Raw genomic sequence first — 22,157 nt, forward strand, 5'->3', positions numbered from 1 at the left:
CGAACGTCACACTAAACTAAATCAATAGGTAGGTTAGGTTCGTTAGGTAGCTTCAGATGCCCGAAGGGCAAACCGCCCAGAAATAGGAGCCCCGCGTAGCGGGGCTCCGTCTAGTTAAGTTGGAAAGGAAATATTTTTTGAAAAGAAAGTTTCGTACGTTAGACTCTTTACTAATACTAAAAAATTCAGTATGGCAATTAAAGTTTCGAAAAAAAAGGTACTGGAAATATTTGCTTGTGATATAATGATCAACTGGTAAAATATACGAGAACTGAAAAACGCTACATGAAAAATCGCTGCATTAAAAAAGACGATTAATGAAATTTGCGATTGTGATAAAATGCGATGTGAAAATTCGCTACTCGGAAAATATGCTTTTGTGAAAATTGTCTAACAAATCATGTCCTATAATATTTATTTAAATATTTATTTTAAACTAATGTGGCGACAAAAAGTGTCCTAAATCTTGGAAATATAAGAAAAATCATAGGAAACAAAGGAACCTTTCATTTATTGGAAAATTTCAATTCCTATACATAAATATGAGAAGTATTTGAATGTTTTCCAAGGTTCCCAGTTTCGCAATTTCAGAAACTTTGTGACTGCACAACGGAGAAAATGAAACAAAATGTAAATTTCCACAAAATATTTATTCACATTTAGTGCAATATATCGTCTCGATTTCTTACTCCATCAGTGTAACATTTAGTAAATAGTAAATACAATATAAGATATGGACAAGAAAATAGCTCATATACCTACCTTAGTATTTCGTCTCACAAATTGTGAAATTTTCATTGGTACGTTATCATTAATATTAAATTCCTTTATTCATTTGAATTCTTAGGTTAGGTGATTTATAATATGAATATAAAAGTAAAATATAAAAACACTTACAAAACAACAAAAAATACATATAAACACATTATAAAAAACCTAACCTAGGTTACCGCCGGCAGCGGGGCAGGGCCCAAGCGCCGTGTCCAAAATTACTGCCTTCTGCATCATTAATATTATCAATATTCAATAACCTGAACTTTCATAATAGACCAGCGGTGGAACAAAAATGGGTTTTGATAACATTAAAGTTTTTTCTTTTTTGATATGTTATTGCATGCATGTTAAATAACATTTATGTAAAATATTAGAAAATTATAGGTGGAGCGTTCGGCCATATTTAAATATTTCAATTTTGCTAAATAACTATGTAAATATAAAATTAAAGTTACAAAAAACTGTAACATGTTCAATAACACTTTAATTTATTCACAATATTCGGTTTTTAGAAATCTGGAACAGCTGCTTTCTGGTGAACGTAAAAACACGAATTACTTTGTCAATAAAGAATTAAAGTAGCTGATATTGTAAAATTACGATATTATCTATCAACTTAGTATACTTGTAAAAAATTAGAAATGTAGACAATGTGCTTGTCTAGATATTGATTTCTGGTTAAGCAGTATAGCCAATATTGAATTAAAGTTTGTAGAGTTAATATTACACGGTCATAATAAAGATCTTAGTTCCCACACAAAATATTAGAAATATAAAATCACGGCGACACTAAATACTGATACGTAAGTATGCATTCCGCGCTTTTAATGAGTTACATTTCAAACACGCGGCGTTTTCGCGCGCCGCGCTGTGCGCCGTGGCAGGAGGCAGCGATCGACGGTGGCGGGCTAACGATTAGCGCGGTGCCCGTAAAAAATACGCAAAACGTTTATAAAATTATTATCAATGGTAAATAGTTATATTGTTAATAGTAGGTACACTAATGGAAACTTACCTACACTTATTTATTTCTATATGTACTAGGGATTGCCCGCGGTTTAGTTTACGTAGAATTCGTTATCGTGTTAAGTATAGAAATAATAGATACATTTGAAAATTATTTTAGGTGCATTGTCATACAGATAACCACCCTTGTTAAAGTATTCTTCAAATTCAATAGACAGGTGTCATTTCAATATAATTTTGCGTAATTTGGCGCTTTTAGGTTATAAATGACTAGCGACATATATTTTTTACCTTATATATTTACCTTATCATTTAAATCAATTTCAAACTAACGTTATTCAATATTTATCATTTTAAAGTCAATTTTACCAACCAACCGAGCTTTACGAGTATACCTACGGAAACAACTCAAAATTTGCATCAAATTAAATGCCACTCTTCTTATCCGTTTCGAACAATCAAGAGGGCCTTTACGAGCTGATGTAGTGAAAATTTTATTTAACCCTCGTCCCTTGAAACCTTCACTACGCTCGAGGTTCAACTTTACGAACCACTCGCTACGCTTGTGGTTCAATTTTAGAATGTTTCGCTTGTTTGGGTATCAATATTAGCATGATTAATCAACAAATTTTCCCCTTGTAAAACAAATAAATAAGGTAGGTGAGGTGCAGGCATATGAGGCCCGGCGGGTAACAAGGCCCAGCATTCAAAAATAGCAGTTGCTCCCTATTATTCTGAATTTGTACTTGTTGCTAAGAAGATCCACTGTCAGTGCAGGTAAAAAGGTCCAGTCCCGGGCCTTATTGAACGTATGAGATGAAATAATAGATTAAAATATTTTTAGATAATTTTGAATATTTTTAATCTCTCATTAATAAGGCCGATTTGAAGAAACTTCTATGAAATTATGACTTATAAATAACACCTTCACTGCGTGGGCTGTCCAAATTGCTGCAGACTTTTCTTGGTCTAACTCTAATAATGTTTCACTTGCTTTATTGACCTAAAGACGTTTTAAAGAATCAAAAAGTCTAATAACATTTAGACACTTATACTTTTTAAAGGCAGTAACTACTTACTTATATAGGTAACTTTTTTTATTAATACATAGGTAGTTATTTACGATAGAAGTGCGAAAAATTGAAATTTTGCAACGAATGACGAATTTTAAAACACGGCCAAAGGGAGTGTTTTAATGTGCTTATTATAGCACCGGTGTCGTAATGTAGCACCAGGGCCCTATTTCACCAACGTGACATTGTTGCTGACGTCACAGGCATCCATGGGCTACGGTTATAGCTTACCATCGGACGGGCCTTATTCCTGTTTGTCACTATCATTGTATTATTAAAAAAAAACTTTATTATATCGGCAAAAAACAGGTATCTTTCTTGTGATGTTTATGATGATAATGATGACAATTGACACAAGATTTCAAAGAACTTTCGGTAATTCATGACAGTAAATGAGTTCTGTGTCGGAATTTCGTGGCAACTGTCGTATTTCTTGTGACAATTGTCCAAGTCCCAGCCCCCCCTTTGCTACAGTCCAACCCGAAAGGCACCTTAGGTCGGCGCTTACGTCATTATTACCGGCGCCCTAATACTAATGAAATGAAAATGAAATGAAAAATATTTATTTCGAGCAACTATGGACTCATACAGATTTGTTAGTAGACTTACGTTCCTAATGTTAGTACCTAATTAACTATTACAATATATATACACTGCTGGAAACATGCATTTCGCAGCAGTGTCTCATATACGGGCAGTCAAGTCTGTCCGCTATCACACACAGGATAGGGTTGGGGCTGGCCCACACCCGGCGCACCAGGGATGTGCATCGTGCAAACTAATGCGGTGCTACGCGACGTAAGCGCCGACCGCCATATTCAACGTGGTTTGTCACATAGTACCCTGTAAAGGTATGATTCCAGGGATAAAAAATGTGTTATAACGTTATCCAGCGTATAATGGAATTCATAAAAGTTTTTCTTTATAATTACTACAAGTAAATTTGTTCATATTTGCATATTATTAAAAAGGTAAATGAAAAGTAATTGAGTAATTTAATTACTAATTAATGTAATCACAATTGCAAATTACACAGAAAAATTAATTACATGTAATTAAATTGTATGTAATTAAATTACAAACATTTTAATTACATGTAATTAAATTACACGAGTAATTAATTACATGTAATTAAATTACACGAGTAATTAATTACATGTAATTAAATTACACGAGTAATTAATTACGCCCAACACTGGTTGGTGGCAAACAACCACACCGCTCGTCTGATGGTAAGCGGTTACCGTAGCCTATAAAGGCCTGTGACGTCAGTAACAGTGATGTCGACAAATGTCGCACCTGTCACGTTGGTGAAATAGGGCCCAGATGTACAGTAAAAATCATGTTAAAAGATAATACTAACTGTTACGAATAAATATTTATACTGTAAAAAATTATCCCACCAAAAACATTTTCATGTAAAATGTTGCTAAGACGAAACCATAAGCTTAAGACTCGCACTGTTAAAAAGTTATCAGATCTCTTGTCGAGCCAAGCTTCAAACTCTACAAGCCCCTTCACTAACTCTACACCTTAGTCAAAATATGTGGCTTGGCTGTTTTGCTACCGCCACATGGGCATAAGGTGAAAAACTTATTATAATCATTATTTTTAGGGTTCCGTACCTCAAAAGGAATAAAACTGAACCCTTATAGGATCACTCGTGTGTCTGGCTGTCCGTCTGTCACAGCCTATTTGCTCCGAAACTACTGGACTAATAAGTTGAAACTTGTCTATAACCCAAAGACATACATGTAAAGTAAATATGTAATATAAATTTAAATAAAGGGGTCACTTTTGAGATGAATGATAAATAGAAGAAAAAAAACTATATCTTTGTTATATATCAAATGAAGGGGCTCATTTTAGAATTAGAATCTCAAATATATTTTTTTCATAATTTTAAAATAAATAGTTTAGAAGTTATTTAAGAAAACAGGCAAAAAATTAACATTACCCTTATCTCCGAAACTACTGGGTCTTTTTATTATGAAAAAAATACACATATTAGCTCTTTACCTATAGATGACAGGAAAACCTATTAGAAATGTGGAGCTAAGCGTGAGCAGGCCTATGGAACTCTCTGCGCGAGCTCGGATTAATACCTACGAATCTGCTCCCGTTCACGGTAGAAAAGCAAGCCAGTTGGTTGCCACACGCGCTCACGTACGCACGTCACCGCGCGCCGCACTGTCAATTTTTACGATAGTTACACGGACGGCGGGATTCGGGAAATGAATTAGAGATGCACTAGATAAGAAATAGTAAAGATATGTGACGTTCCACGGCAAAAGGTACCATTGCCCCGACTGAATATTGGAGTGGCGATAATAATAAGCGTAAGCGCCAGCCGCCATAAGGTACCTTTTGCCGTGGAACGTCACATATCTTTACTATTTCATATCTAGTGAAGTCTAACGGCGCGATATCTTAAAGTTCGAATCGCGCGGGTTGTAGGTACCTACCTACTATTGAATTTCTTTAATTAAACATGTAATGTTTAATATGTGTGACAAATGTATAGATTTAGATATCTATCTATTTGAAATAGGTAGTAAATTTTTAATTTATTTTGGTAAATGTTTATTTTAACGACAGTAAGTTTACACCGGAAAGTGCCTACTCATTTTTGCTCTGGTTAACTTATAATTAATTACCTTTATTCATGGGGTTTCTATTATTTTTCTTTACTATGTAACGTTAATCTCTATCTGGTTTTAAATTACACGAAGTTTTAAAACTAATTCTTGCTGGGATTATTGCGCGGTTTATAAAACGGCGTAAACACTGCGGTTACTGCAGGGACATATGACCTTTTAAAATGACTATTTCGCAAACACTAAAGCATAATCGGAATATTAGGTATAATTTAAGATTTAGCTTTCCTTTTATTTCACTCCTCTGTTTAAGTGGGTATTTATTTATCATTTCTAAGCGTCAGCAACCCTAGCGTTGTGCCGGTGCGCGCGGTGCGGGGAGCGGCGCGTTGAAGGTCACTCCATTGTATTTTTGTGTAGGTATCAAAACGGTAGGTACTTGCGTTTTGTTTGAGAGATAAGTATCTGTTCGTAAGAACTATTGTATAATCTGTGGCGTGAGTCGGACTTAAGTACTTAGTTTTTGATCCGATCCCTACGGGTTTTTAAAAGACATTTTACTCACTTTTCACTAAAAAAACATATTGTTAAAAATTGTGTAATGTACGGAACCCTTGGAACGCGAGTCCGACTTGCACTTGGGCGGTTTTTTTATTATACATACAATAGTTCTTGTAGAAACGAAACGGCCGAGCTACATACTTTGACTAAGGTGTAGAGCTAGTGAAGTTAGGGTAGAGTTAGAAGCTTGGCAAGAGATCTGATAACTTTTTGACAGTGCGAGCCTTATGGTTTCGTCTGGGCAACATTTTACATCAAAATGTTTTTGGTGGGATTTCACTTCTTTTTGTAAGTTGCTTATGACAATCTTCCATCCCCTAATTTAAAGGGTTGGGGGTGATTTACTATTAAAAATCCTGAAATAAGTATCTGGGGGCATCTGTTACACAATGTACTTCTTACTGATTCCCCATATAAACCCATCACCCCGTAAGGGTAAACTTTGAGGTTGAAATCTGCTTTCAGCCCGTAAGGGTAAACTTTGAGGTTGAAATCTATTCTATATCCTTCCCCATAACAATACCTATCTACATACCAAATTTCAACTAAATCGGTTCAGCGATTATTGATTCCCCATACAAGATTAAACCCCCTCATCATCCCCTTAGGGATTAAAAAATTCAAGTTTTTGAATTTATTTGTTGTTTGTGTACTAAAACTATCTTACATATGAAATTTCAGCTTCTTAGAGGACTTCAGGAAGTACCCTAAAGGTATTGATAATCATCAAGTGAGTGAGTCAGTGACGAAATCGAAGTTTTTAGATATGAATAAAATCTAAAGTATAAGAGCTATGCAATTGATATGCTTAATAAGTCCGAGAACTTTGTTTATCTAGTATAATCCAACCCCAAGTTATGAGGGTTCCAAAAAACGACGAAGCGCTTCGAGAAAAGGTAGATAGTGCCCTTGCGCTTTGCTCGTCTTGGCGGGGGCACTGCCGTGCCCCCAGATGTTAAAACATAATAATAATAAAGCTTTATGTTTAGTGACTTTAGTTACCTACTATTTTCGCGTAAACTAGACAATTTTTATATCTTTAGTTAATAAGGCCCAAAAGAATTATTTTTAACTTATTATAAATATCCTCTTGTTGTGAAGTATCAAATATTGTTATTTGTATATGTATAACTCTTAAGTTAAAAACAATAAAATCTGTTATTGTCTACTGTCAAAATTATTATTTTTTGCGGGATTAAGTAATACCCTGCTAGTGTTCAATAAGGCCCACAATAGGACTTTTATAAAAGGTATATTTTCCAAGAGTATCGTAATATTTTTATAACTATTTTGGTATAATGAAGAAACTTCAATAAATAAGATACCTATTTGAGTGAGTTTTTCATACTTAATATCCTGTTTATTAAAAAAAAACATTTTAATTTAAGGTGGGCCGTATATAGGCATATACGGCCGACACGGAATATACGATAAGGTGAGGTCACTTACCTTATTGTATATTCAATATGTATACGTGTAATATTGAGCAGTTGGTTTATAATATACATAATATGATATTGACGTTGAATAGGACAGGACATGACAATAGGAACCAGAAATAGGTATAGTCGGTCAAACCAATTTGTAAGTAAATAAAAACAAAAAACTATATTCATCCTTTTCTTTTGGGTGCTAGTACTAGTGTAAGTCAAAGATAGTATGATGATTCTCTCTATGTTTGAAATGAGACAGTCCTTTGACAAACTATGGTAAAAAATAGTTGTGAATATCATGTACATTTTTATTACAATTTCGAAATTCAAATGTTCTTCCTAATCAACTCGGCCACTAAACTAACTGATAACTTGGTATTCGATCCGCTAACTCGGCGAATGAATCGCCAATTCGCCAACTCTCCGAGCCGAGTCAACGCTATCACACTGCTACTAAGGCCATTCAAAAATAAACCTTAATTCGAGAGCCCGAAGGTTCTTATATGACAAACAATACATTATGACTTAAAACTTTATGGGAAACAAAGGGACCCCTTTAATTTCACGTAATGTCCGCATCTAATTTATATATGTCCACAGTAAACAAACAAATGAATGATAAGAAAAGACAGACAGTGCTGTGAGCGGCAGGTGGGGCGAGGCGAGGGGCGAGGTATAGGTAGGCTATGATAGGGTCTCGGGCGCCGCGCCGGCGACACTGACGGACCAGCGCGGCGTATGTATGAATTTCGCGCCTTTTTAAATATATTTTACTATTACAATGCAAGCTACACACCGAAATTTCTTATTTTCCATAATATGGCTGCGTATATTATTTTATAGTAATAGACTTATTTTTACAGACTCTAATTCAATATTAGATATTATAGGACAAAAAACGCATATTAATTCTAAAGCATATATCTTATTCTTCTAAATTTTTAGCTTGCCTATTAACTTAAGAATTTAGATATGTTGTTGTGGATTTATTAAACTTTAATTCAATATCGACAAAATAATAAGCTAATTTGTAGTTTGACTAAGAAGCACGTTAAAAAAAATTCTAATAATTTTACATTATAAAGTGTCATACATATTATAAACGATGGAACTTAAACATTGCACTTTAATTCAATATTAAAAAATCATCACTAAAAATATATAAATACCTAATTTATATCTAACGCTCGTTCTAACTTTTCGTCATATTTTACAAATATGCTTAAAAATATGTCCCATGTCAGATAAGTATCACTTTTTCATCTTTAGAATTATCAAAACTTTTAGTGCAAAAATCCGGTCCCACTATTGGTCTATAAGAACTGTAGTTGTAAGCATATTATATACGTAAGTACTTATTAATACTATGTGACAATAAATAAATAGGGTTGCAAATACCCCTAAATATCATAATTACATAAGTAGTTCACTAACATAATATAGGTAATAAATAAATTAATAACTTATCAATAGTTACAGATAATTAAAAGAGCCGTTTGAACGCGATGCATGTTTTCTTAATTTATTTAACATTTGGCCAAATTATAAGTTTGTTTTTATTTTAGCATAACACTTAGGTACTCGTATAATTCTTTGGTATTAAGGGGCCCACTGACTTTCTGGCACAGCGATCTCGTCAGTAGAAAAACGAGACAAAATAAAAAAAATTGTCGCGAAGAGTTGGCTTCCCAAAGATAATTTGAATTTCGCGCCTTATTCTACTGACAAGTTGGGTGTGTCTTAGTATAGAAACATAATTTATGAACATTTTGTTTCTTTTTTGTTACTTTACGTCTAACGTTACGGTAACTTTTTTTGACGTAGGTAACAATAAAAATCAATATCCATACAGGAAATAGTAATTTTTCTCAAAAATGGACGGCAAAGTCGACTTTGCCGTTTAAAAAATAGGTTGCGAAGCGCGTAGTTTATGGTCAGTCAAAAATTAAAAAGTTAAAAACATTGCAGTCTCGATTTTGGGACTGCAATGTTGCATACAAATTCCATTATTTGTCGAGTTCCAAACTTTTTAAAAGTTGAAATGGCCATATCAAATGAAGGCACAGGCCCATTAAACAGCCAAACAGATGATTAGTACCGCGACTATTTAGCTGTCTCAAATAGGTTGGCGTATTTTCGGCAGAAAAATACACTTCTATTTTTTTATTAAAAAAATAAAAAGGCGGCAAAGCTAATTTTTTCAATTGTTTCTACTTTTTTCTGTGAAAATATATACGTAAGAAAGTTGCTTTTGTAAAATATTTCTATGATATTTATATTTCTTGCACCATTTTTGAGAAAAGCACTATATATGACTCGGCTGGAAGGCTACTTGCTGGCTTCGGATTCAATTAAACGGACTCCCAAGGTCGTCCGTTTAAAACGAATCCTCAGCCTGCAAGTAGCTACTTCCGAGCCTCGACAATAATGTACTATTAAAGTTGTGCTGTTATACCAAGTGAGCATGCACCGCATGCACTTCTACATACATTACAATTAGGTAATATAAGTAGGTACCTACAAGTAGGTACATATGTACAGTGCAAAAACGCCAAAATACTTGATTCTCACAAAAACTCTGCATCATAACATAACTTAAAACACAATTAGAGTGAATTGCAAAAAATTGTACCTACCTACGTAATTAAGCGCACTTAAGAAGCTGTGATTAGTCTTAACTTAATTGATTCATTTGTGTTACGAAAATTAACTATGTAAATTGTATTGTATTGTATTTATTGCACTTAATTTGTACACATATAAGTAGTTATATAGCATACGCTAACACACTTTCATGCATCTAAGTTAAATATAAATTAATAAACTGTCGTAACACAATGGAATCAATTAACTTTAGACTAATTACAGGTGCTTAACTATGTACAAATTATTTGCAATTCACTCATTAGGTAGGTAAAACCATTACTGGTAATGACATGACATGACCTCAGGAGCCCGATTCAGAGTTGACAATTTGTTACGGTTTTGGATCTTAATTTGATACGAGCTTGAAGATCACACGACGAGCTTGAAACGACACTTCCTACAAAACCGAAGTTTGACAGCGATTCAGGGTCGAATCATCATATCCTTTTCTAACTTATGGTACTATCCCTTTCGACTATTTAGGGTTGTCGAAATTCAAGTAATTATCTTATCTGTGGTCGTGCACGCAAAGGGACGTCAAGTTGTGTCAACCAACCCTAATAATTGCTCGAAGCAATGCTGAGCCGAACGGAGCAGAATTTGCCCGAAGGCAGGAGTGACTCCCCACTGGTCATAGTCTAATACAATATGGTCTTCTCTTCCCAGAGTGACACAAGTCTACGTCACAATAACATTGCCACTTTATATAGCGCTATCCCATATTATTATATAGCGCTGTCGCATGATGACGTAGGCTTGTGTCAGTCACGTGGTCGGAAGAGAGTACCAGGCGGAGTATATTATTATACCATGCCACTGGTGAAAGTCGTGCCAATCATCAAGACGATCGTCGAGGTCGTATCAAAACCAGTAAAACCCAAAACAAGTTGTTAAATTAGAATTGACCTCCAGAATATCCATAGCTTTTCCCGCATTTATATGAGACACTTAATTAAGAATAAGTTATAGTAGAGTTTTAGGCTGCGTTTCCAGAGCTGTGCGTGGTAGCTGACGAGCGGTGCGAGGATGCGTACCGAGGATGTGGAACGTCGTGAATGTTTCTGAGCAGCGAAACGCAGCCTTAATACCACGTGAACTTCTGCTGTTCAGTGAGAATAGTTAATCATTGTGGCTACCAGTTTGGCGCTGACATAAGCGCTACTTGCTTTCTATGCATCTCTCTCGTACTCGCATATTAGTGCGAGCGAGATGTATAGAAAGTAAATTACGTAGACGTTAGTGTATGTCAGTTTTGACACTGTCAGTGACTCATGATACGGATACTTATGCGGATACTGATATTAGTTCAATCAGTTCAATTATCTCAGATCTTTGTTATTTCCGTTAGACAAGTCTACATAATACATGATTCATTCATTTTTATCAGATAGTTTTTAAAATCTATATCATATAGATACCTATGGATCATACCCGAGTACTTTGGTGAGTCAGTAGTGAGTGCTCTCGACCAAACGCTGGCAGTCTAAACACCTCGCCGCGTGCTCGATTACTCGGCCGAGAAAATTACTGGGACAGCCACTCGGTGCCGTTCTCAGTTTCCTATGGAAAATATTCTCGTTCGAAAATATTTCCCATACAAAACACTGAACTTTCTCGTTCGAGAAAGTCACAACTTTACCCACAGTACATGCTTACACCTCCTATTGACTATGTGCAAAGTTGGTTGTGGGGGAAGAATAAGCCATGCCAACGCCCGTCTCGGTGGATATATGAACTTTCGTGGGACGACATCTTCATACATATTTATATGTCCCACACCCACTTGGGCGGCGCCACAGTCACGCACGGAGAGAATAGGCACAATCATCTGCGTTAGCGGTGAACCACTTTTAGACTCTATTCTAGTATATTAAGGTTCAAAAGTGGAACACCGCGAACGCAGGCGATTGTGCGCCTTTTGATCTAACTGGTTGTAACTTTATAAAAAATATAGGATTAAGTAACCACAGACTCCACAGTAATTTTAGGTACCAATATAAAAGCCAAGTCAGGTCCCAAAGCTGGCACCGAACTGAATGAATGATAATGTCCTGAGCACTTGCCAAATCTCTGTCCAAGACCATAACTTTCCTATCCAGCCAAAACCCGTTATTGTCATATGCCAACTCGATTAAATACTTATGTGCATTTTACTGGCTATTATTTGAATTGGACCTTCAATGAAGTGGGTTTCAACCTTGATAGTACGATTAACTTAAGTCATTTGAACCCGCTGCCATAAAGCCGCTCCCATACAATCGAATATACGCTCTCATTTTAAAGCGACGTTTAAATTACATGAAACTTCCTTGGTGAATGAATCTTCCTGCACCAATATACTCTGTTTGACCCAATGATTAACAGGTAGAGAATGCTTTTAGGCATTATGTCCGACATTTGAAATTTTTTTGTTAGTTTGCGCTATTAAGTCTAAATAAATAAATAAGTAAATCCAAAAGAAAATTTCTGATTGGTAAATGGTACTACCTTACAAATCTAATAAGACTAGAATATGATACTCGTGATATAACATTTATTATAATGGTTGTATGTTGGTTACAAAAATACATTCGTGTACAAAGATATACAAAGATAATTTAATAGCACATTTAAATACAATCTTACTTTACAAATAACAACACACTAAGCAATTACATGCAAAACACAGTTTACAAACAGGCTTGAATAGCTAACACTACGCAAATTTCTCATTTTTAGCACGCTAAATATAACAACCGTGTATGTCATGTGTAGGTATCGGTAGTTACGGAAACTTTCCGAAAAGTTGGTAAAGTTACAGGAAAATTTTACAGGAGACAAAGGCAACTGTCATTTTGGGAATGCAAAATTTCGATATTTTGCAAAACTATAAGAAGTTTTCGAAATTTTTCCAAGTGGACATTTCGCAATTATGGAAACTTGCCGACAGTAAATCAGTAGCCGTGTGCCAACATAATGTGCCTTTGAAAATGGATCCAATTGTGTAAGTCCCTTATTTTTACGCAATAAAGTACATACCATCGCCCGCACTGTTAACTGTACATCGGTGGACCTTACGCCTTTTGTAATAAGGTCCACCGATGTACAGTTAGGAGTGTTGCTGTTTGTACAAGCATGAATATGCGGCAAATGCCAATAGGATAGGTTTGTGCTGACTATGGTTTGTAAGGGAAACAAGCTATGCATGGGCAAAATCAGTCGAATATTATTGTTTGATATTATAGGCTCTGCTGTAAAATTTCTTATGAAAATATTTAATATTTTATTTTAGTAAGACAAAAAATACTGGATATATGTTGAATTTAAACATATTTTGGTCAATTAAAAATCATTCATTGTATATACAATTACTTTTCACATTAATTATAAATCAACTATACAATTCTAAATAATACAATATTCAATGAATTAAACACCATCATTAAAATACAATAGCATTTTTGTGTAAAAAGTCAAAATTAAACCTTTAAAATGATATTTTAAAAACATTGTTTGTGCAGCCTATTAATATAAGCGCCAAATACAAACTTTGATATAATACATTCATTTAATAAATCAGTAGACCAACTGTAACACTAATAACAAAAATAAATTAGCAACATCACACTTATCTTTAGTCCACAGAGAGATATAATGTAACATACAGCGGGACCTTAGTTCTTGTATCGGTATTTCTCTTCTTTGGAAATGGGTGCGGGCGGATCGGGCTGACTGCTCTGACTACTTCCGCCTGGCTCCGGATTTCACCCCGTCGTCCACTGTAGGAAAATGTTGGAATAAATGAAAATTCCAGGGACATAGTGACATTTATTTGTTATGAATAAAGAGACAGTTGATTTTTTATTTACTATGTGTCATACTTGTAATTGTGAAAAATGGGGAAGTTAAAATTTGCCTTTGTCTGAATATTAACATTGTGGCACCATTAAGTCTTTTTTTTTTCTAAATTTCGTTATTGGCATATTATATACATACATATAAGTACTATATACTTTTTTCCTATGTTATGACAATGTTCCATAGTTATAGTAACTATGGAACTCTGCCAGGGTCATAACAAGAGACTATGGGTAATATTCGATTTTTAATTTAAGTATACAGAAGTGTTAGTTAATAAATATACACATTCAGTAATATTATTAATTCAAATTGTTTTTAAAACTTCTTAAAATAGGTAACATAGGAATTAACAAACCTTGAGGTTGGATCCTCCCTCCTTAGCCAGTTCAGCCTCTCGCCTCTCCATCTCCTCGGACCGCTGCTGCATGCGCTTCACCTTCTCAGGGTCCTTGACTCCACGGGAGGCCTCCTCCTGTCGTCGCTTCTCGGCGGCTTCCACCAGCTGCCGGCGTCTGGTATCCTAGTACAGTACATTAAGATTAAGTACAACTGATAGATAATATTGTGTAGAAATTAGACAATAAACCATTATCAAATTAATTTGAGACTATCTTTACTGTGTCAAGGAATAAAGTGCGAAGACTGTTGTATATAATAATAATCCAATTATGATGAATCTTAATGACTCATTAGAGGCCCGAATTTGTGGTGACATTCTTAAAAACTCGATATTGTTCCAACAAATAAATGTCTGTAACCTAATGCTTATTATGTAAAAACTTCTATTACCCGATAAACTATTATAATGAGATAATAATAGGTATTTGGAACTTCTTTGGAATGTTTAGCCAGGCCCAAGTTATTGAGCCCATCAATGATTTGCAATCGATCGCATTGTCTAGAAAGTATGAAGTAACCGCAGATAACTTACTGCATCTGGAGTCAAGACGTCTGCCGCTTGAGGTTTACAGCAGGATGTAAATATTCCCATTTTCAGGGTAAATATTCTGCATTTATTTAAAAAATTGCAACAAGATAATCCAAATTCTCCTTATCAGATCAGAATTCGTCAACAAATATTAACTTGACGTTACTGATTCGTTTAGAAACTAGATGCAAGACATTGATGGATTGCGTTCAGAAATTGAAAAAAAAACTACTCAATATAAATCAAAGAATATAATACTCACTAGGAGAAGACCGATAACTCCATACAAAAAAATGTCCCTTTCAAAAGTTCGTTCATACTACTAGCGCTCTGGTAGGATACCATTGTACTACTTAATATAAATTCAAGCATTCGTCTCATATTCGTCCTTTATTCTGGGAATCTAATGAAATAAAATATAATTGAAACAAATTGAACCTAACGTAAGAAACAAAAGTTGACGCATGTTGTGTTTGTTTCATTTAAAAAACAAATATGCTGTATCTTTTATCAAATTAAGATCATACTTTATAATTAAGCTTCGGTAATAATAATAAGGACGTGCATCCTATATTCTTAAACATATAAAATATAAAAAATTTCAATGATAATTTTTAATGTAATCCTATTTAAAATAATAAATTAATAATGTAATATAACGACATATAAGATGGAAATCTATTTTTGTATTAACTCTCTTCCTGTGACAAAATTTTTGACTACCTATTAAACAACTGTACCGATATTCGGAACCTAATAATAATATTGAGAATGGCAACACTGCGTAGTCGGTCGTATTGTCCTTTTCTAGCATATACGTCCTTCTCTCTCCCACACCCCCACCATTCAGGCAGGTTGCTTTGACAGTTAAACAAGGGAAATTTTCAAGTCATTGGCTTGCTGTTTTTCCATCTGGAAGGTCGTGAAGCTAAACTGCTGGTGAGTTTTTGAATTTGTACCCCAGTTTAGCTGACTATATTGAAAAACAGTTTCTAACGGTTTTTGCCGTTCGAAATAAATATTTAAATTTAGTTGTCCGATAAACTATCTAGCAAATAAAAACGATCCGGAATAGTGATGTGCAAGTGTTTTCAAAGGCTGCCTGCGCGCACCGTGGCTATGCCAATGAAAATACTAAAACACATATGTTAGAAAACACATCGAGCTGGTAAAGCGTGCACGTGTCACCATTAGAATTTAATTTTATACCTACATTAAGTCTCTTCCGAGTCTTGTTAGTTTAAATCTTTGTGTGTGTATAATAACGGTTGAAATTATAATACTTAAATGGTGATGTGTGGAGGCATACCCTTCAGTTTTCAAGTGATTTGTGTTTTCGAATACGAAAGGATCGGATAGTTAATACGTGATAAGTAGAACCTATGTATTGAGGTAGAAGTTTATAGACGTGTAGGTTTTATCTGCCCAAGTATCTATCAGCAATTTGTCTTTTTATCCCGTTCCGGGTTAATATAATATTGCAAAATTATTTTTTTGTGAATTAAATTGCTGATAAATAAGTGTACCCGCTTAGGAGTCGACGAAGCCCCGCCTTCGCGGGGCTTCTATTTCCGCTCTGAGGGACACAAGGTAACGAACAAACCTACATCGCAAACATTGCATTTATTTTTGTGGAAAGTGAGTACTTCGGCAGTACATAAACTTAAATCTGACTAGACATAGAGAGAGATTAGCATGGCTCTGCGCAAGAATGGCATGCGAAATCGTGAAGTATTTCACTCTTGATCTACCAACTTATATCTCTCCAACTAGATATTTAATTTTGAAAAAATTGTTAAAATGTAGGTAGGTTAAAATGTAGGTACCTACTTAAATAAATAACTTAGCAGGTACTTACAGCTTAAAAGGTTAAGGAAAATAACTCTTGCATGTAGTTGCTATATGTGCTTGTGTTATATTGGATTTGAATAACTTGATTATTAATTCGATACGTAACTACATACAAGAGGGTCAATTCTTAAGCCTACCTACCTACCTACATAAATAGTACACTTGGCATTAACGATACGGGAATCTTTAGATTGATTCATTGACGAAGACGCATGGTTCATCTTGTCAAATTATATTAGTTAACTGAAGAGTTAAAGTTTAGTTTTGGCAAATCTGCGCGTCACCGTGAATGACACTTTCTAAAAGTGCCTGTAAAAGCCTGCATAAAGCCTTTCACCTTGTCGAGCAAGGAACCCGCAACTAAGGGAATATTACCCATAAACTCAGGGTATTCGATTTGAATGATATTCTTAAACCTACGTCTGTTATGGTTCCACCTGCGTAAGGTGTGCCTAAGAAAATCTTTTATTCGTTCACAAACTAACGTCAAGTTATTTGTGATGAAACCAATATATTATGTACCTATCTAAGCCTGCGCAAGGCTGCCATGTCTCCACCTGCGTAAGGTGTGCCAAAGAATCTTTGATTCATTCACAAACTGACGTCAAGTTATTGATGATAATATTATAACCTATGTAAGCCTGCGCAAGGCATGTCAGACATATTCACAGAAATATAAATGATATGGTCATAACACATGCGAGCAAGTAAGCCACAATCAGAAAAATATTACAAAAAATGAATTTGTAAATATCTCCTTTTAGAGAAAGTAAAAAGGGTTCTAACAAAATCAGTCGAAATAGGCAAGGCTTTGTTATTAGTTTTCATTTTTGTTTACCAATCTATTCTAAAAGGGTCCCAAACACCCTATTGGCTAAGCCCAAAATTGGGCTAATTAACTGTGGTAAAAGTGAAAACTGCTTTCCATTTACATTACATTTCTAAAATTATAAGGTATAAAATAACCTAAGATTCCAGGCCTATCTCGACTCATTTTTATTTTAAAAATGAAAAAATCTTTGCACCCTAATATAAAATTGTGGTCTGGAGACGCTTAGCCTCATAACTTGGGCGGCATAGAGAATACTAAGAGATTTAGTCACCTAATTTCGATTATAAGCCCAGGCAGAAAATTGATAATTAGAATAAGGAGTGGTCAATCCACCAAGGTCCAGACAATCTGTGGACTCTAATTTAATCAGACTATGTAAGCTCACGACAGTGCTTACGGTTCCATTCTGAAATAAGCTATGTTTACAATATAATTCAAATTATATTACTCATGGTGTGAAACAAACAGCCTGCTCAAGGTGTACAAAGGGTCCGATTAACGGCCCTATGAATATCTAAAAAACCTTTGAAGTCTAGGCCTGCTAAGGCAGACTAGAAATAAATACATATGATCTCAATGTAAGAGCAGCTCACAGTTGCATAAATTATATTTGCCTCGAGAGCACTAGACTTTCAGTTAACATGTTTACGAGTACCTACCTTTGTACACGACATGACCAAGGTTACCTACCTATTTAACTATTATATCCCTGACTGCCATGGTATAGGAAAATTATCATGTGCTGGCGGTGCTGCACAAGCATGTTTGAAATAAAATATACAAAACTGGCCTGACGGGCGTTTATCAATTATGTATTTTACACCTTGTGTCTGTATTGTGACCTAGGAAGTTTTAAACCACCTGTATCGTAAGTGCTCCTATGCACGGTCTGCACGGATTAAGTTTATTTTAAACTACCCATGCCCTAACCTCAAGGGCAAGTGCTTCTATGCACGGACTAGATACTGTTATCACATATCACACATAATTCACTTATCATGACTTGTCATAGTTTGATACTGCAAGTTTAACAAATTTAAGACCGTGGAATGTACCCACTACAAAAAGGTTTTTAAAAACAGTGACTGAATGGTTTGCACGAACGGTTCTAGCACAACTTCTGGGCGGTCACGTCTAGGGCATAACCCTCTAGTTCTCAATTTATACATAATTATAACATTGTGATACTGTTCGCTTTGCACAATAAAATAGGGAAACAGGAGCACGCCTTGCGAAAAGGCGAAGCTATTTTGAAACGCGAACTTTTCAAAAATAGATTGAAATATATAAATATGTCTTTGATGTGGAACATGTACACCCAAACAAATGCAGTCATTTATTATATGTTAGCAAAACTCTGCCAAAGTGTTAGTCTGTCTGTACAGTGTAACCTGAAGGCATCAATGAACAAAAATCTCTTGAAACATGGTGGATTAATTAATTTACACCCCGTCTGTGTCTTGCTCCTACCAAATCCACAATTTAAGGACCTCAACCTATCTAGGTACCCTTCTTGCTCGAGACCTGAAAAAATGTTCACAATAATCTCATGCAGTCAAGTGTCGGAAAACTAGGTCCACACACTTAGCGCTACCGTGAATATATATCTAAGAAGTCTGTATACTGCCTTCCAGGAGGCGGGATGTTAATAGACTAGCCTATATCGTAGGCCAGAGATATAGTATACAAAAGCACACTGGCCCAAATCCAGTAATATTATAATTTCAGAATATAAAATAATTGACAATTCTGCGTATATTTGATATCAAAAAGTTACAGTTATCCTTAGTTCATAAGGAGGATAAGTATACATAAATATCAAATAAATTCGACAAAGTGTTGACTCTAGCATTGGATGAAATAGGTCCCTCTTAAAGGGCCTCTGCACTGTTGGCTTTGGGCCCACGGGTGCCCGGCAAAAGGTCGGGGACCCCATGGTTCCGCACAGTTTTTGCAAATAATGTAAAATCACTAAATAAACACACAAATCTGCATTTTGGTTAAAACACATGCGATGAGCTAAGGTTTCGAATTAAGTACCTTATTCTTAATAATTTACACACTGGAAAGAGGAAACTGAATATTCAGAACTATGCAATGTCTATAAATGCTTTACATAAATTAAGCCACTTAAGCGTTCAGAACCAATCAAGCTTATGTCTACTAGTAGGCACCAGATAAGGTAAACTTACTGCATATATAGAAATTAATGAGTACAATTTAGGTCACTTGATGATAGCTAAACATGAATATAATCAGAATGAGCCTGCACCTATACAAATATCATTGATAAGGTTCTGTGGCATTTCTATATTAACCATTTGAACGCCAAGAGCATCAAAAAGCGTCATTATCATTACTAGTCGTGCCAACATGAGTGTTATGTTATGGCTTAAGCTCTCAAAGTAACCTTCACAATTTTAAGTAAGGTTTGTTTAGGTACATTAGCTCGCGTTCGCGTTAGTAAAGCGTACAAAGGATTAAATGCATTTTATAGCTATAACCAAGTATGTAGCTCACATTGGCTCACAGTCATGAAAGGAATTCAGTAATTCCCTATGACATTTTAGTAAGTAGGTACCCAATACTAACTTTGTGGGTAGTGATAGTGATATAACGAATATGTACAATATTCGTCTACTTAATCCCGAGAGATTTTGGAAATAAGAAAGGTCTTGTCCTTGTTATATTCCTGCAACTGCTTACTTTACTAGATAATTATTATCAAATTTGTTAATAATTGGGAGTTATAAATAAAAACTACTCGAGTACTTCATAAATAATTCTTATCTCTTCATATTTTAATTACATCACTCCTTATCACAGATGCTGTATGCTCCTTGAAGAGTAGACTGACTTAAAATCTCATCTTCTTTTACCTAGTTTCACATACATATAATTAAGTATAGCACCCTTGTGGTGACACACTTATCCTCTTTGAAAATGTATAAGGACCTACATTAAGTACATATATAAAATGTAAAGTTAGTATTATAATATAATTTTATATCAAAATGTATGCTTTACTAACTACCTCTCTCCTCACAAGTGTTAAAATAAAGGGTGTACTACATAATTAATTAAACACTCGTAATATAATAATATTACATATACATAATAACTACATGTATAATCACATTGGCTTGGCGTCTTCCCACCACCAGGCGATAACAAACACGTCTCAATATTATTATTAGGTTCCGAATATCGGTACAGTTGTTTAATGACAGCGTTTTACACAAAAATAAAACGCTAATTAAATAACTTACCATATTCGGAACCTAAAGTTTTAATCCTGCCTGGTGTAAATATGAATAATTTTGAGACAATGACTTGAAAATTTCCCTTGTTTAACTGTCAAAGCAACCTGCCTGAATGGTGGGGGTGTGGGAGAGAGAAGGACGTATATGCTAGAAAAGGACAATACGACCGACTACGCAGTGTTGCCATTCTCAATATTATTATTAGGTTCCGAATATGGTAAGTTATTTAATTAGCGTTTTATTTTTGTGTAAAACGCTGTCATATAACATTATAATTATAGATGGTCAAGCAAATCTTGTCAGTAAAAAAAGGCGCGAAATTCAAATTTTCTATGAGACGATATCCCTTCGCGCCTACGTTTATCAAATTTGCCGCCTTTTTCTACTGACAAGATCTGCTTGACCAACTATATTTTCTTACTTATTTAAATCAGTAATAATATGCATGCACTAGAATAAGTAGTTAACTAGGTTAAACTAACTCTAATTTTCACATGCCTAACGGCCGAATGTATTAATTAAGGTTCATTATCTTTATTGTAACATCCTATATACCATATTATGTTCTTGTGAATAAATGATAATTCAATTCAATTTAATAATTAAATACATTGGGATTAAGCATATATTATTTGCAATTAACCTTACAGTAACAAAACACAAGAAGTTAATAAGAATTTGTTTTCTAGAGCTTTTTAAAAACAGAATCGAAGACACACGAATCGACGAGATTGATTGTTATCCTCATCAGTTCATATGAATAAAATGATAATTATGTCAATATTTATAATCGGGGATCAAATTCTCAAAACTTCATAAAAACTAAACTAACCATCTTTTTCCAAATAGACTGAACATTGGCCATTTCACTGATATGCTAAGTTAATTTATGCTTCGAAGTTGTCGCGACTAAGCCTATCTTGCGTTTGAAATAAAAAAAATCGCACGTAAAGTGAATTGCGAACATACGGTTTGATAAGCCAACTAATAGATCAATAAAAGCAAAATATGACCAACAAACAAAATATTGAAAGTAGGTCGCTGGGTTGCGAATTGCGAATAACACCAATTCAATTCCCAGTTCTCCGATGAGACGTGTTGATACGATTTTCAGATATAAAATGATGAGAAATACCAAGTCAAAATAAATCAAAAAAGATCAACCGCCCCCTAACGAATTCGGATATGTCGTAACTATTACGACATGTTATCTCGATTAATCGTTTCGATTCGATTATCAAAGTAATCGATACTGAAGATAGAAGAAAATTAATACCTTTTTTAGGTTTCAATGAAAGAAGAGCTCAAAACAAAAGTAAATTATTGGTAAAAGATACATTGATACTTTAATCCAATCATAGTTCTATCGATACTTAACACTTTTTTGATCTGT

At 34.7% G+C, this 22,157-nt stretch overlaps 1 protein-coding gene and 1 non-coding gene across 3 annotated transcripts; one reads left to right on the forward strand and one right to left on the reverse strand.

Annotated features, from left to right (window-relative positions):
• Window positions 1-12,565: 12,565 nt before the first annotated feature.
• Window positions 12,566-21,759, reverse strand: LOC134792260 (small VCP/p97-interacting protein). Of its 2 annotated transcripts, none has more exons than XM_063763612.1 (3): window positions 21,597-21,759; window positions 14,246-14,410; window positions 12,566-13,808 (listed from the first exon to the last, which is right to left on the reverse strand). In XM_063763612.1, the coding sequence occupies exons 1-3, from the start codon at window positions 21,627-21,629 to the stop codon at window positions 13,794-13,796; spliced, it is 213 nt and encodes a 70-aa protein (XP_063619682.1). In that variant the 5' UTR covers window positions 21,630-21,759; the 3' UTR covers window positions 12,566-13,793. The 2 variants fall into 2 exon arrangements, with proteins under 2 accessions (XP_063619682.1, XP_063619630.1); XM_063763560.1 differs by lacking the exon at window positions 21,597-21,759 and adding an exon at window positions 14,822-14,978.
• On the forward strand, window positions 16,461-16,564 carry LOC134798660 (U6 spliceosomal RNA). The gene has a single exon (XR_010145244.1). It is a non-coding gene; the product is annotated as a U6 spliceosomal RNA (small nuclear RNA).
• Window positions 21,760-22,157: the final 398 nt, after the last annotated feature.

The sequence above is a fragment of the Cydia splendana genome, chromosome 1 (genome assembly GCF_910591565.1).
Source record: "Cydia splendana chromosome 1, ilCydSple1.2, whole genome shotgun sequence".
In the NCBI taxonomy this organism is placed as follows: domain Eukaryota; kingdom Metazoa; phylum Arthropoda; class Insecta; order Lepidoptera; family Tortricidae; genus Cydia; species Cydia splendana.

Excerpts from the sequence above, each read along its gene's own strand:
- LOC134792260 (XM_063763560.1), bottom strand. The coding sequence starts at position 14,881 with ATGGGAATATTTACATCCTGCTGTAAACCTCAAGCGGCAGACGTCTTG. Across the intron at positions 14,411-14,821 it reads ACGTCTTGACTCCAGATGCA|GATACCAGACGCCGGCAGCT; the intron begins GTAAGTTATCTG and ends GTACTGTACTAG.